The sequence below is a fragment of the Hypanus sabinus genome, chromosome 26, assembly GCF_030144855.1.
Source record: "Hypanus sabinus isolate sHypSab1 chromosome 26, sHypSab1.hap1, whole genome shotgun sequence".
In the NCBI taxonomy this organism is placed as follows: Eukaryota; Metazoa; Chordata; class Chondrichthyes; order Myliobatiformes; family Dasyatidae; genus Hypanus; species Hypanus sabinus.
In genome coordinates, this window is record NC_082731.1 from 11193557 (window position 1) to 11209173 (window position 15617).

General features: G+C 41.5%; 1 gene segment (V, D, J or C); it reads right to left on the bottom strand.

Moving 5' to 3' along the window:
• The window catches only part of LOC132381570 (Ig heavy chain C region-like), a 49089-nt gene that overhangs the window by 17681 nt on the left and 15791 nt on the right, over positions 1–15617 (bottom strand). Inside the window, 1 exon segment of the C gene segment in view lies at positions 4187–4489. Coding sequence covers positions 4187–4489 — 303 coding nt within the window.

Sequence of the window (15617 nt, forward strand, 5' to 3'; positions counted from 1 at the left end):
GTAAAGCACACGGTATTGGGGGTATGGTATTGATGTGGATAGAGAATTGTTTGGCAGACAGGAAGCAAAGAGTAGGAGTAATCGGGACCTTTTCAGAATGGCAGGCAGTGACTAGTGGGATACCGCAAGGCTCAGTGCTGGGACCCCAGTTATTTACAATATATATTAATGATTTAGACGAGGGAATTAAATGCAACATCTCCAGGTTTGCGGTTGACACGAAGCTGGGCGGCGGTGTTAGCTGTGAGGAGGATGCGAAGAGGATGCAGGGTGACTTGGATACGTTATGTGAGTGGGCAAATTCATGGCAGATGCAATTTAATATTGATAAATGTGGGGTTATCCACTTTGGTTGCAAGAACAGGAAAACAGATTATTATCTGAAAGGTGGCCGATTAGGAAAAGGGGAGGTGTAACGAGACCTGGGTGTTGTCTTTGTACACCAGTCATTGAACGTGGGCATGCAGGTACAACAGGTGGTGAAAAAGGCAAATGGTATGTTGGCATTCATAGCAAAAGGATCTGAGTACAGGAGCAGGGAGGTTCTACTGCGGTTGGACAAGGCCTTGGTGAGACCGCACCTAGAATATTGTGTGTAATTTTGGTCCCCTAATTTGAGGAAAGACATTCTTGCCATAGAGGGAGGACAGAGAAGGTTCACCAGATTGATTCCTGGGATGGCAGGACTTTCATATGAAGAAAGACTGAATCGACTACGCTTATACTCACTGGAATTTAGAAGATTGAGGGGGGATCTTATTGAAACGTATAAAATTCTAAAGAGATTGGACAGGCTAGATGCAGGAAGATTGTTTCCGATGTTGAGGAAGTCCAGAACGAGGGGTCACAGCTTAAGGTTAAAGTGGGAGCCTTTTAGGACCAGGATGAAGCAAAACTTCTTCACAGAGAGAGTGGTGAATCTCTGGAATTCTCTGCCACAGGAAACAGTTGAGGCCAGTTCATTGGCTATATTTAAGAGGAAGTTAGATATGACCCTTGTGGCTAAATGGATCAGAGGGTATGGAGAGAAAACAGGTACAGGGTTCTGAGTTGAAAGATCAGCCATGATCATGCTGAATGGCTGTGCAGGCTCGAAGGGCCGAATAGCCTACCCCTGCACATATTTTCTTTGTTTCTATATACTGTAATATGTCTGTTTACTGGGAACAGAAGTTATGTGGAATCGTGGGCTGTGGGAAAGATTCTGGGAGAATTTGGTGGGATGTACACAAGGTAAGTAAATTGGTAAGTACTCAGCAGATTGAATGTTACGTGGAAAACTTGAGGATATCGACGATAGTATATTTTATCAATAGTCGGAAACTGGAAAAAGTTGGTGTTTGGGGTGTTCTGAATGTTTTTGTGCGTGAACCATCGAATATACGGAGCAGATTATTACAATTTATTTTAGTTATTGTCTAGAACTTATGCCGCCGAAATCTCACTTTGCAGTCGGTGTCAACTTTAGGATCTGATATCGATCTTCCCGCAAGACATGGACTGCTTCATTTGATGAGGATTGTGGCTGGATTTGTTCAATATGCTGACATAAACGACCATCTGTGCTTATCATGAAAAAGTGTTCTCTCATGAAGCTCCTGAAGGGTACTAAACTGCCCTAACCATCTAATACGATGACGTCTTTGTGCTTGTATAATTGATTTTCATCATCTTCTTTGGGGCAAATACTGGTTCTGACCTTTGCCAACCAACAACACGGAGCCACGGTAGCGCGACGCTATTACCGCTCGGAACGTGTTGGAGTTCGGAGTTTAATGCCTGCGCTGTTCAATGAGGAGTCTCTACGTTGTCCCCGTGTCATGCACGGGTTTTCCCCAGCTGCTCCAGTTTCTTCCCAGAGTCAAAGAAAAACATACCGGTTTGGTTAGTTGGGGTCATTGAGAAGCATAACTCGCATGTATCTGTATCACAATGGAATACAATGAATTGCAGAGGCACGAGAGAGGAGCTTGTCCAGGGAGATTGGAAGAGAATATTGGCGGAGATAACGGCAGAGCAGAGATGACTGAAGTTTCTGGGAATAGTTCCACAAGACGCAGGATAGATATGTGACGCAGAGGAAGAAGTTCTCAAATGGCAACCGTGGCTGGCAAAGGAAGATAAGGGCTGTGTAAAAGCCAAGGCAAGAGCATATAAGGTAGCAGAAGTGAGTGGGAATTTAGATGATTGGGAAGCGTTTAAAATCAAACAAAAGGCAACTACAAAAAAGCTATAGAAAGGGGAAAAGTGAAATTTGAGGACAGACTAGCCAATAATATAAAGCAGGATATTAAAAGTTTTTTTTTCAATTATATAAAGGGTAAAAGGGAGGTGAGAGGTAATATTGGACCATTAGAAAATGAAGCTGGTAAGGTAATAATGGAGACAAAGAAATGTCAGATGAACGTAATGGGTACTTTGCACCTATCTTCACTGTGGAAGACACTAGCAGTGTGCCAGAGGTCAATGGGCATCAGGGAGCAGGAGTGAGTGCCATTGCTATTACAAAGGAAAATAGTGCAAGGCAAACTTAAAGGTCTTAAGGTACGTAAGTCACCTAGATCAAATGGTTTACATCCCAGACTCCTGAGAGAGGTTGCTGAAGAGATAACGGATGCATTGGCCATGATCTTTCAAGAATCACTTGATTCTGGCATGGTCCTGGAGGTCTGGAAAATGTCAAATGTCACTCCACTCGTTAAGGAGGGCGGGCTATAGGCCAGTTAGCCTAATCTCAGTGGTTGGGAAAGTGTTGGAGTCTATTACTAAGGGTGAAGTTTTGAGGTACTTGGAGACTGATGTTAAAAAAGTCAAAGTAAGCATGGTTTCTGTGAAGGGAAATCTTGCCTGACAAATCTTTTAGAATTCTTCGAGGAAGTAACAACCAGGTTGGACAGAGCGAGGCTGTGAATGTCATTTAATTGGATTTTTAGAAGTGGTGTGATAAGATGCCACAACTGAGGCTGCTCAACAATATAAAACCCTATCTCTTTACCGGAAAGATGCAAGTATGGATGCCAGAATAGCTGACAGACAGCAGGCAGTGAATGGGAATAACAGGAGCCTTTTTCTGGCTAGCTGCCGGGGACTAGTGGTGTTCCTCATGGGTCAGGAATGGGACACCTGCTTTTCACATTGTTTATCAATGGTTCACATAATGGAATTGATGGCTTCGTAGCAAAAGTTGCGGCTTATACGAAGAAAGGTGGAGGCGCAGGTAGTGCTGAGGAAGCAATGCAATTGCAGCAGGGCTTAGAGAAATTGGAAGAATGGACAAAAAGGTGGCAAATGGAACACAGTGTTGGGAAATGTATGATAATACATTCTGGTAAAAGGAACAATAGTGCGAACTATTATCTAAATGGGGAAAAGTTTCAAATATCACAGGTGAAGAGGGACTTAGATGTGCTCGTGCAAGACTGCCAGAAAGTTCATTTACAGGTTGAGCTTGTGGTAAAGAAGGCCAATGCAACGTTGGCATTTATTTCGAGGGGAATAGAATACAACGGCAAGGAGTTTGTGCTGATCATTTATGAGGCACTAGTTAGGCCGCACTTAAAGTATTGTCACCAGTTTAGGGCCCAATATCACAGAAAGGATGTGCTGTCATTGGAGAGAGTCCAGAGGAGGTTCCCGAGGATGATTCCAGGAATGACGGGGAAAACACGGTACTCACTGGAATTTAGAAGAATGCGTGTGGATCTCATTGAAACCTTCTTAATGTTGAGAGGACGAGATAGGGTGATGTGGAAAGGATGTTTTCTATGGTGGGGTATCAAGCCCGAGATGGCACAGTCTCAACATTGACGGGCGACCCTTTAGAACAGAGGTAACGAGGAATTTTTTCAGCCAGCGAATAGTAGATCTGTGGAATGCTCTGCCACAGACTGAGGTGTTGGCCGCCCGTACATATAGTTAAGGCGGAAGTTGATCGTTTTCTGATCGGTAAGGACATCAAAGGATATGGCGAGAATTTTATTGGTGACGTAATTGTCGCAACGCCCGTCTTATAACCATTTAATGTAGCCAAATAACCATATAACAATTACAGCACGGAAACAGGCCATTCTAGTCTGTGCCAAACGCTTACTCTCACCTAGTCCCACCGACTTGCACTCAGCCCATAACCCCCCATTCCTTTCCTGTCCATATACTCGTCCAGTTCGATTGTTCTTATTGCACCCACCTTTAGTGTTTCGTGTCCGTTTTGATAACGGAGTATCTAATTGATTGTCCTGCACCGAGCAGGAGTATTCTACCCCGCTGTCCCACTCCGCAACGCTGCTGGTCAAACGGCTGACTGTCAGGTATTGGCTTCCGAACTTTGTTGCTTGTCCTGTTTGAACACCATCAGGCCTTTCCTTTCCACCCACTCTCCAAGATATGGAAACCTCAGCTGGAGTTGTGGCGATCACTTCACAGACCAGTGTGGCAGTTTTGTTTGTGCACATTTCTTCAACGGTAGGATCTCTGAGAAACAATGCGAATCCTAGAGCACAAAATTGAGAGGCTGATTTATTGATGATGCACCTGAAACTTAGCAATGATTTCAATTTAATAATAAAGAAGTGTGAAGGGACGGATACATTCAGACTTCCCCTGAAAGGACGACAGTGATAAAATACCGGAGTGGGGAAAGGGTCAGTGGCTTGTGGTAGAATAGTCAGAGGTATGGAGCTAGCCGAGGGAGGAAAGAACACAGAAAGCTAGATCGTGGAAGCAAATATTAGATGGAAAAAGGTGGCAACATATGAAACGTCTAAGGTCATTCCATGTATATATGCAAGAATGAAAGACCAGTTTAGCACAAAGTTTAACGGTTTGAGTCGTCGGGTGGTTGCATCGACTACTTTCTTCCTTTCATTTCTTTCTTTCCTTTTTTGTAATTTATTTTTATTTGAAGTTCATCATCAGACAAACATGTCCATGAGATGGTTTTCAGCATTGTACATATATATCATATAGTCATATATATCACAGATCTCCAGAGAATATTTATCTGAGGTATACACTTGTAGAAAAGAGTGGAAAGAAAACAACAAGCAAAAGGAAAGAACTTTGTACAAGTAGGGAATGATCTTTTTTTACAACATATTCATTGATTTGTGAGAATAAAGTCAGTCCTAAGAGGCAATATGTAGTTAAGCCATTTTTTTCCCATTATGAATCAAATCGTTCCAGCTTATGATTAACAGATGCTGTTATCTTCTCCATTTTGTAAATGTTCATTGTAATTTCCATCCATGTATTTAAAGTTGGGCTCTCCTGTGATAACCATTTCCCAGTAAGAGTCTTTTACCAGCCACCAACAGTATATTCATTAAATATGTATCTCTTTTCAAGCATTCTTGAGGTATATATCCAAAATATATAGTCTTACTCTCTAAGGGTATTTCACATTTAAAGATATCTTGCAGGGCATTGTGTACCCCCTCCAATAGTCTTTTGATAACAGGGCAGTCCCAAAAATTATGATAATGATTTGCATTTTGATTCCCACAATTTCTCCAGCAAACAGGGAGTTTACTATCATGATGGGATTTCTGAGAGGTTGTAATAAAATATCTTATCAAGTTTTTCCATCCAAACTCCCTCCATTTCTGTGAACTGGAACACTTCGATTGATACCTCCATATTATTGTCCATTCTTCCGCAGATATAATTATCCCTCCTTCCTTCTCCAATTTTGTTTTAATGTATGAAGTCGAATGTGTTTTAAGATTTGACAACCCCTTATAGATGCTTGAAATGATTCTACTACCATTATCTGAATTATATGCTTTTCTAAATAGCTCTACCAAGCATATATTTGCCTTGGTTACATTTTAAGCGTCTTATTACCATATTGTCGCATCTGTAAATACCAATAAGAATCTTGTTCTTCTAATAAGTGTTTCTCTTTAAGCATTTCAAAACGGAACAGTATTCCTTCTTTCATTATGTTGCAAAGAACTGTTATTCCTTTAGCTGTCCAGTCCTTCAATCTAGCATCCAATTTATTTGGTATAAAATCCGAGTCATATGCACACCATTTAAGAATTGCAATATCTCCCTCGAGATTATATTCTTTTATAGTAGTTTTCCATATTTTAACAGTTAATTTCACCCATGGGTTATCAATAGTATTAATGTACCTTTGCAGGTTATCAGTCACAATTGCTTGTATGAGGATGGGAAGTACCCGCTCCTCAATGTTTTTGCATTGAGCATCACATGTGGGTTGCACGAACATATCACAGCTTTCAATTGTGCTGCAAAATAATAATCTCTAAGAGAAGGAAGGCCCCATCCACACTTTTCCTTTGCTAATTGCAAAGTTTTGAGACGAACTCTAGGCCTTTTACGTTGCCAAATATAGCTTGATAACATCTTGTTCCATTATTGAATTGATTTTGATTAATCTCTATTGGTAGGGTCTGAAAGAGATATAACAGTCTGGGCAGTATATTCATTTTAATAGACTCAATCCTTGAACTGAGACTGAAAAAAGGAATCAGATTCCATCTTGCCATATCTTCCTTATTTTTTTACATAAACGCTGAAAATTACTTCTGATAATTTTGCCAAATCTCTTGGCATAATGATGCCCAAATATTTGAAAGACTCTATGTGTCAGGCCCAGGGGTACCTACTTTCAATTTCTCTTGGTAGGCTATAGTAATATGAAAGTAATTGGGTTTTATCTATGTTGATCTTGTATCCTGATAATTGACCATATTGTTCAAAGGATTGCATCAATTTATGTAAAGAGTATGTTGGTTGCCCTTGATAGATCAAAATGTCATCCGTATAACAAGCCTATTTATTCTCTGTCCCTTTAATAGTAATTCCCCTGATATCTTCATTTTGTCTGACGTATTGAGCTAATGGTTTCAGATATAATGCGAAGAGTAGCGGTGATCATGCACAACCCTGTCTCGTGCCCCTTTCTAGGGTAAGACTATTTGATAAATATCCATTGATTTTAAGCCTAGCAGTAGGATTGTCATATTGCGTCTGTATAGTTTTAATAATTGTGTCTTAGAAACCAAATCTATGTGAAACTCTGTAAAGTAAATTCCAATTAACCGAATCAGATGCTTTTTCAGCGTCCATGCTTATCACTATTGCTTCGATTTTATTTTTTGTATATGATCCATAATGAGAAGTGTCCTTCGTATATTGTCTTGTGCTGACGTCGTCGTATAAAACCTGTCTGATCGTTACGTATCAATATGGGTAGAAACTCTTCTAATCGTTTGGCCATGATGGAGGTAAATAATCTATAATCTACATTAAGAACGGATATTGGTCTAAATGACCCGAATTCCATTTTTTTATTCTTTATACTTTATTGTCACCAAACAATTGATGCTAGAGCGTACAATTATCACAGTGATATTTGCTTCAGCGCTTCACGTTCCCTGAAGTACAAATCGAAATAAATATAATAAAATTTGAATTATAAATCATAATTAGAAAATAGAAAAGGGAATGTAAGGTAGTGCAAGTCAGGTCCATATATTTTGAAGGTACGGCCCGGATCTGGGTCAGGATATGTTCAGTAGTCTTATCACAGTTGGAAAGAAGCTGTTCCCGAATCTGGCCATACGAATCTTCATGCTCCTGTACCTTCTCCCAGAGGGAAGGGGGACAAACAGTGTGTTGGCTGGGTGGGTCTTGTCCTTGATTACCCTGGCAGCACTGCTCCGACAGCGTGTGGTGTATAGTGAGCCCAGGGATGGAAGATTGGTTTGTGTAATGTGCTGGGCTATGTTCACTATCTTCTACAGCTTCTTCCGGTCTTGGACAGGACAATTTGCATACCAGGGCTGTGATGCACCCTAGAAGAATGCTTTCTACGGTACACCTATAAAAATTAGTGAGGGTTTTAGGGGCCAGGCCAAATTTCTTCAGCTTTCTCAGGAAGTAAAGGCGGTGGTGGGCTTTCTTGGCAGTGGACTCTGCTTGTTTTGACCAAGTCAGGTCATTTGGGATATTCACCCCGAGGAACTTAAAGATTTTGACCTGTTCCACCTGCGCACCCCCGATCTAGATAGGGTTGTGCGGTCCGCTACTGCCTCTGAAATCAACAACAATTCCTTCGTCTTGCTGACATTGAGGGATAGGCTATTGTCTGCGCACCATGCCACCAGGTTCTTAATTTCCTCCCTGTACTCAGACTCATCATTACCCAAGACCCAGGTTCCGGAGCTTAGGAATCCGTTTATTCGGAATGATGGTATTAAAGGCAGAGCTATAGTCGATGAAAAGGAGCCTTACATATGCGTCTTTATTCTCCAGGTGTTCTAAGGAGGAATGTATTGCCGGAGAGATGGCATCTCTCTGATATATGATAACGTATATGTACTTTAATTATACTTTGAACTTTGTACTTTGATGATCATGGTGTATGTAATACTCACAGAAAAACTATGAGTAGGGCACTGCACCTCAGTATGGTATGGCAATTGTCCCGTATCGAACTGCAAAGCACTCCAGCGGGTGGTGAAGACTGCTCAGTGGATTATCGGCACCGAATTGCCCACCATTGAGATCATCTACCATAAAAGCTGCCTGGGCAGGTCGAAAAGTAGTATCAAGGATGCACCTCAGCCTAACCATGGACTTTTTACTCTCCTCCCATCTGGTAGATGATACAGGAGCCTCCGCTCCCGCACCAGTAGGCTCAAGAAGAGCTTCTTCCCTGAGGCTGTGACTCTGCTGAACTTCACATCACAGCGCTAAACAGAATTGCACCCATATTGGACTGTCTCAGTACTTTTATATTTGTATGCTGTAGCACTTACTTTTTTATTTACAGGTATTTTGTGAATAATACTATTCTTTCACACTTCTGGTCAGATACTAAATACATTTCATTGGCTTTGTATCTGTGCTCGGCACAATGACAATAAAGTTGAATCTAATCTAATCTAATCTAATCTAATCCGAAACGTTACCAATCTGTCCATAGCACACAACACTGTATTTTATAATCTGCACAATTACAATTTTCTCAAACTACACCTGGCTGTTGATGAGTGTTGAGGTGCACTGAATGTGGGAATCAACATGGCAAGTTTACAGTGTGCCCGCTGAGATGAACCTGGCATTAGATAACATTGATCATTATGCCACTTTAATTCTCCAAGTCCACCCTTCCAATTAAACATCCCGTTTTACACTACGAGAGACGACTTCCGGTACCCGGTGGGATGAAACTGAAGCAAACTCGTGAAATGCGCCGTTTGTGTCAAATCAAATTAGCCAGGGATGTGCTGGGCAGCCTGCAGCAATCGCTGTTTCCGGCGCCGACATAGCATGCTCACACTCACTAACCCTAAGCATAGGGCTTTGGAATATGGGAGAAAACCGGAGCACCTGGAGAAAACACACACAATCACGGAGAAGAATGTACAAACTCCTGACAGACAGGAATTGAACCCCAATCTTACAGCCGACATTGTAATAGCGTTACGCCAAGTGCTCGCTAGAATTACGTGGATAGGTGTTGGGTCCCGAATATTTATAATTAGTCTAAATGATAAGGACGAAGGAAATGTGGATATATAGAAAGAGGTTTGGAGAAGCAAAAGGCGCATCGTAACTCAGCAGTTAGTGCAATGCTATTGCAGCTCGGCCGGTCTTATTTTGGAGTTCGATTCCGGCGCCATGTCTAAGGAGTTTGCTCGGTCTCCCCGACACCGTGTGGGTTTCCTCCCGATACTCTCTTTAACTCCTATAGTCCAAAGACAGACCAGTTAGTAGATTGTCCTTTTCTTAGATTAGGGTTAAGCAGGAGAGTTACAGGGTGGCGTTACTAGTTGCGAAATATGTCCTTTCTGTGCTGTATCTCTGAATAAAGTAAAAGCAACAAACGAAAACTAAAATAGAAACAACTGTTTCGATCTACCGAACGTGTGCAGAACTTGGACAAGTTTCTTAATCTGATTCAACATGAATCCATTTTGGTTTATTCCCCTCCACAATCATATCAGTTCCACTCAAGTTCTATCATTGTTCTAAGAACTGTGAACAATATTCTTTTGAAAATTAACGAGCCAGCTGCACGTCTTTCGCTTGTTGGAGGAAACTGGAGCATAAATATGAGGTCCCTCTGTTATGATAGAGTCTCGTTAAAGTTTTCTTTTCTCTTCTAGTGTACTACAAATATTGGAATTACCTACATGCAGTAGAAGGATATTGCAATACATTTTAAAGGAGAGATGGATGTGTACATACAAAGCAAAGAACAATCACATATCACGGGTGGGGTGTGAAGTTTAGAGCTCATAATAAGACGGACAACGGTGAAGTGGAAAAGTAAGATTATCGACGGAATGGCCAGGTCCATTTCCTAATTTGTATATTTGCATTCTTGCCTTGAATGTTCATGTCAGCGAAGGAGTCAGAAGGCAAGGGTGAATAGAGTTGGTGGGCAGATTTAATTAAATCGTTGGACAAGTTGAGGGTAAATGGATAAGGAATCACATCCATAATGTTGCTGGGGTTATGAAGTCACTGTCTGAAGGGTGCGTGCAGGCAAAACCCGTGATCCCACTTGGAAAATTCATGGATCCCTACAGTTTGCAGGATGGACGAGGTTGGTCTCACTTTGGATACTATGGGGTTAAAAGCCTCATTCCTTCTCGGCCTTCTCACGCCTGACTGCACTAGACTCTTGAGAAGTAACCTCTCAATCACCTGTGTACTTTACATGAGGTGGGCAAGTGAACAAATATAAACGAGGAAGCGACAAGCAGAGCAGTCATTGTCTGAGTGGACCAGTGTTGGAGTAGGGAGGATCTGACTCACCAGGCTTGAGCGACAACACGCTTGGGCAAGGCAAGTATCTGGTTATATTCTTCTTCTACAACCTTCCTCGGTTGGTACAGAGAGCAGTGAGGATTGCTCCAGGGACATGTTGTGATATTTATCTCAGAATTGGAACCCTGGAGTACTCCAGCCTTCTGGATAAACACATTTGCATCAGGTTCACCAAACAGCAGCTCCTCAAACAACGTGTTATGGAACTGGAGTTGCAGCTCGTTGACCTTCAGCTCATATGGGAAATTTAGGAGGTGAGAAATAGCATCTACAGGGAGTGGTCACGCCTAAGCATGGTGACTGTCAGGAGAAGGACAGAAAATCGGCAGCCGATGCAGAATACCTCTGTGGCTGTTCCCGTCAATAATAAGTATACCACTTTCAATTGTGTGTGTGCGTGTGTGTGTGTGTGTGTGTGTGTGTGTGTGTGTGTGTGTGTGTGTGTGTGTGTGTGTGTGTGTGTGTGTGTGTGTGTGTGTGTGTGTGAGTGAGTGAGTGTGTGTGTGGTGCACTACGACGACCTACCAGCAGGGGGACACCGCAGCATTAGGGTTTCTGGCACTGCATCTGCTGCTATGTTTCAAAATGAAAGGGGGCAAAAGAGGACTGAACTAGTGATAGGAACAGTTGAAGCCAGAATCTATGGGCACGATAGAGTCACCCGGATAGTATGCTACTTCCTAAGTGCAAGATTCAAAGACGTCTCAGAATAAATCCAGAAGATTTTTAATGGGGAAGATGAGCAGCCAGATGTCTTGGTACATAGTAACACCAATGGCATAGGTAGGAAAAGGGAGGAGCCCTGAAGAGAGAATTTAATCTGCTAAGTAAAAAGCTGAAAACCAGGACCTCTAGTGTTGGCCTGTACTCTCTGGAGTTCTGCCTGTGCAGTGAAGTTCAACAGTGAAGTTCAAAATAGGATGGTCTAGCAGATGAATGTATGGTTGAGGAAATAGTGCAGAGGCACTGTTTAAGATCATTGGGATCTCTTCTGGATGACCTACACAATAGGAGTGTCTTTGGGGATCAATATACTTGCGCTAATGTTTACAAGAGCTGTTGAAGAGGGTTTCAACTAACTTGATGAGGTGATGGGAGACGATGAGATAGTGCTGAGGATGTGGCAGCTGGTATGCAAGCAGAGGCAGTGTGCAGTGGGATTTTCAAGAAGGTCAGATAGATAATTGGGCAAAATGACAGTCAGTGAGTTGCAGTGTAACAGGGGGACAAGTGGAAAAATGGTGACGAATACTGGACAGATGATCTTATATTTTAATGTATGCAGTTTGCGAAATAAGGTAGATGATTTGTAGCGCAGTGTAAGACTGGCAGTTATGATGATGTAGGCATCACTGAGTCATGGCTAAAATAAGATTATAGTTGGGAGCTCAGCGTCCAAGGATACACATTGTATGGAAAGAACAGGCAGGTAGGCAGAAGGGATGGCGTGATACTGTTGGGAGAAAATGAAATTCAATCCTGAGAAAGAGGTGATAGAGGATCAAAGATGTAGAATCGTTATAGGTAGAGTTAAGGAACAGCAAGCGTAATAAAGCATGGATGGGAGATATTGCATTACTAGGGAGAAGGTGCTTGGAAAACTGATAGGACTGCAGGTGGATAAGTCATCTGGACCAAATGGACTACAGCCTTCGGTTCTAAAAGTGGTAGCTAATGAGATTGTGGAATCTTTAGTAATGATCTTTCAAGAATCACTAGATTCTGGCATGATTCCGGAGGGATATAATATTGCAAATGTCACTCCACTCTTCAGGAAAGGAGGGAGGTTGAGTAAAGTAAATTATAGGCCAGTTAAGCTTACCTCAGTGGTTGGAAATTACTTGATTTGATTGTTAAGGCTGAGGCTTCGGGATACTTGAAAGAATAGTTTCCTGAAGGGAAAATCCTCACAAATCATTTCGAACCCTTTGAAGAAGTAGTGTCGGTATTAGAGGAAAGATACTAGCATGGACAGAGCATTGGCTAATTGGCAGGAGGCAAAGGGAGGGAATAATGCAGGTCTGTATTGGTTGGCTGTGGTGACCCTGGTGTTCTACAGTGGTCTGTTGGGCCGCTTATTTTTACGTTATCTGCCAATGAATTGCATGACAGAGCTGATGGCCTTGTGGCCGTTTGCAGAGGTTTGAGAATCGGGTAGTTTTGAGAAAACAGGGAGTCTGCGGAAGGACTTAGACTGATTGGGACAATGAGCAAAAAAATAACAGTTGTAATAGAAAGACGAAGTGTATGGTCATGCACATCGGTAGAAGGAATTAAAGCCAAGACTAGAATGTGAAGAAATTTCAAAGGATCTGTGGTGTAAAGGGACTTGGGTGTCCTCGTGCAGGATTCCTCTAAAGGTTAATTGCAAGTTGAATCGGTGATCAGGAAGGCAAATACAATTTTAGCATTCATTTCAAGAGGACTAGAATATAAAATCAAGGATGTAATGCTTTATAAGGCACTGGTAAGGCCTCATTACCAGTGCCTTATAAAGCATTACATCCTTGATTGTGAGTAGTTTGAGGCCTCTTAGAAAGAATGTGATAACATTGTAGAAAGTTCAAAAGAAATTCACAAAAGTGATTACGATTTTGAACGTCTATCACAGGAGCGATTATTCAGTGGAATTTAGTAAAATTAAGAGGGCGGTCACGTTGAACCCTATCCAGTGTGGAAAGGCCTAAATAATGCGGACAAGGAAAATATGATTCCTCTTGTGAGGGAGTCCAGAATCAGAAGGTACTACGTCAGAACCGAGGGACGTCCATTTAGAAAGGAGATGAGGATGAATTTTTTTATTAGCCGGAGGGTGGTGCATCTGTGGATTTCGTTGGCATACACGGTGTAGAATGAGGCCAGATCCTCGAGAGTATTTAAAGCTCTGGTTGATAGATTCTGGATAAGTCTTTGCTTGCAGATAATGGTGGAGCATACCGATGCGCCGAACTGCCTAGTTCTGCTCCAGACTCATGGCCTTATGAGTAATCTTGGGCACCAACTGAGAGCGTTATTTGTAACGTCACTGGATTTACAAGGGAAGGAAAGCTAAAGATAAAATACGTGCATTGAGTTTTTGAGATCAAGACAGAAAACCCGGGATGTCACTTGCCGAAGCGAAGGAATCTTGAGATACGACTCGGAGATCAGGAACCATCCATTCATTTCATTGGACTGAATAACAGGTGCTGGTATCGGACAGTTTCCTTTTGATTGTCATTAGCACAGCAAAATAAAAAGGGCATTGATTTAGTTTGGAAGTATTCAATAAATTCACCTCCCCAATTGTTTGGTTATGTGCATGGAATCGACTGTGCTTGACGACGGAGAAGTTCCTTTCATGAAAATGATCAAAACCCGAGTGGAAGGTCTGCATTAATTGCTAGAGTATTGGGAGAAAATGGGCTGGGCAGATTGAGTAATATAACACAGCGCTACATACTAACAAAGGCGACTTTTTTACTTGCCTTATTTAAAAAGACAAAACACGTAGAGCTGGATTAGGTTCCAACAAAAATACAAACAAAATGAGATTCAGTGGATTTTTAAAACCAGCTCAGCTCGGACAAAGGAGCTCCACAGCATGTTAAAAACTAAGAAAGGTGAAGCAAACAAACAGCAATAAGTTGAAGTAAATTGCATCAATTATGGGTAGAATTGCAAATTGCTTCCCTCCGCTTTTCTGGGTCAGACCTTTACCTTCTTTTGAGTTTGTATCGGGGGAGGAATTACTTGCAGGAACTATCGTTCTATTTATTTGATGAAAATTAAAACACGTTTGGCAGCAACGGTTCCATTGCAAACTATAATTTAGCATACCGTTTAGCTAACGGCAATTTTATATTTTGTACTGCAACACAGTCTGTTTAATACCAATTTTATAATTGGTATCTTGAGCGATACTGAACGCCTGAACTAACACGTATTACGATCTGGAGTGTAAATTTTATTTGAACTGGCAATTGACTTAGAGGCATTCAGCGAGATGGTGGGGACTTAATGTTATCGTGTCCCGCTTTCACAGACTAAGTTGATTATGTTATCATTCAACATTGATAACATTTATTATATTATCTCTTCTCGCCTTGCGATCAGAACCACCTTTCGCCTACCTCTCCCCTCCCTGAACACTCTGACAATTGACATTAAAATATAACCAGTTATACAAGTCAAACAAGTCTGAGAAAATCTTTTTCATCCTGTACTTCCAGACTTGCACGGATTTTAAGTGGTTGTTAGAAGACGATATGTCTTTCTAAATAAAAGACATTTTCTTCTATTCCAGCAATGTATCAAGTTGTTTTCACTACGAGTTTATGATTCAAATTCCCTGCCAAGCATCAAATTAATAAAATACCGTTTATATTTCTAGCGACCCCTTTGTGTACTGAAACCTATTTCATCTTCAAACTTCTTTCGTAGTTGGGTTCACTTTACACACTAAATCTTCATATATTTCAACCGATAAAGAGGTTTTCTCTAATATAGGTATCGCACGGCGATGTAGCTCGTGTCTGCGACAGTGGGAAGCTAATCGGCACTCAAATATACAAGTATATGAAAAATCCATTATATCAATGTATCAGGTAACACTTTAAAGTTACTGTCGGGGGAGGCGTACAGCAGGTCGAGGGGAATTGATGCGCTTCGATTTGTAAAAGTACGCCAAGTTCAATTTTCTTCTTTTAAGCCAACGAAAGAATTATCTTGGGAGGAAAGGCACGTATTTAACTTCTTCTGGGACATCTCAGCGAGTTAGCATTTTTCTATTTGCAAAAGTACATTATGATAGTGCACTACTCCGTTTG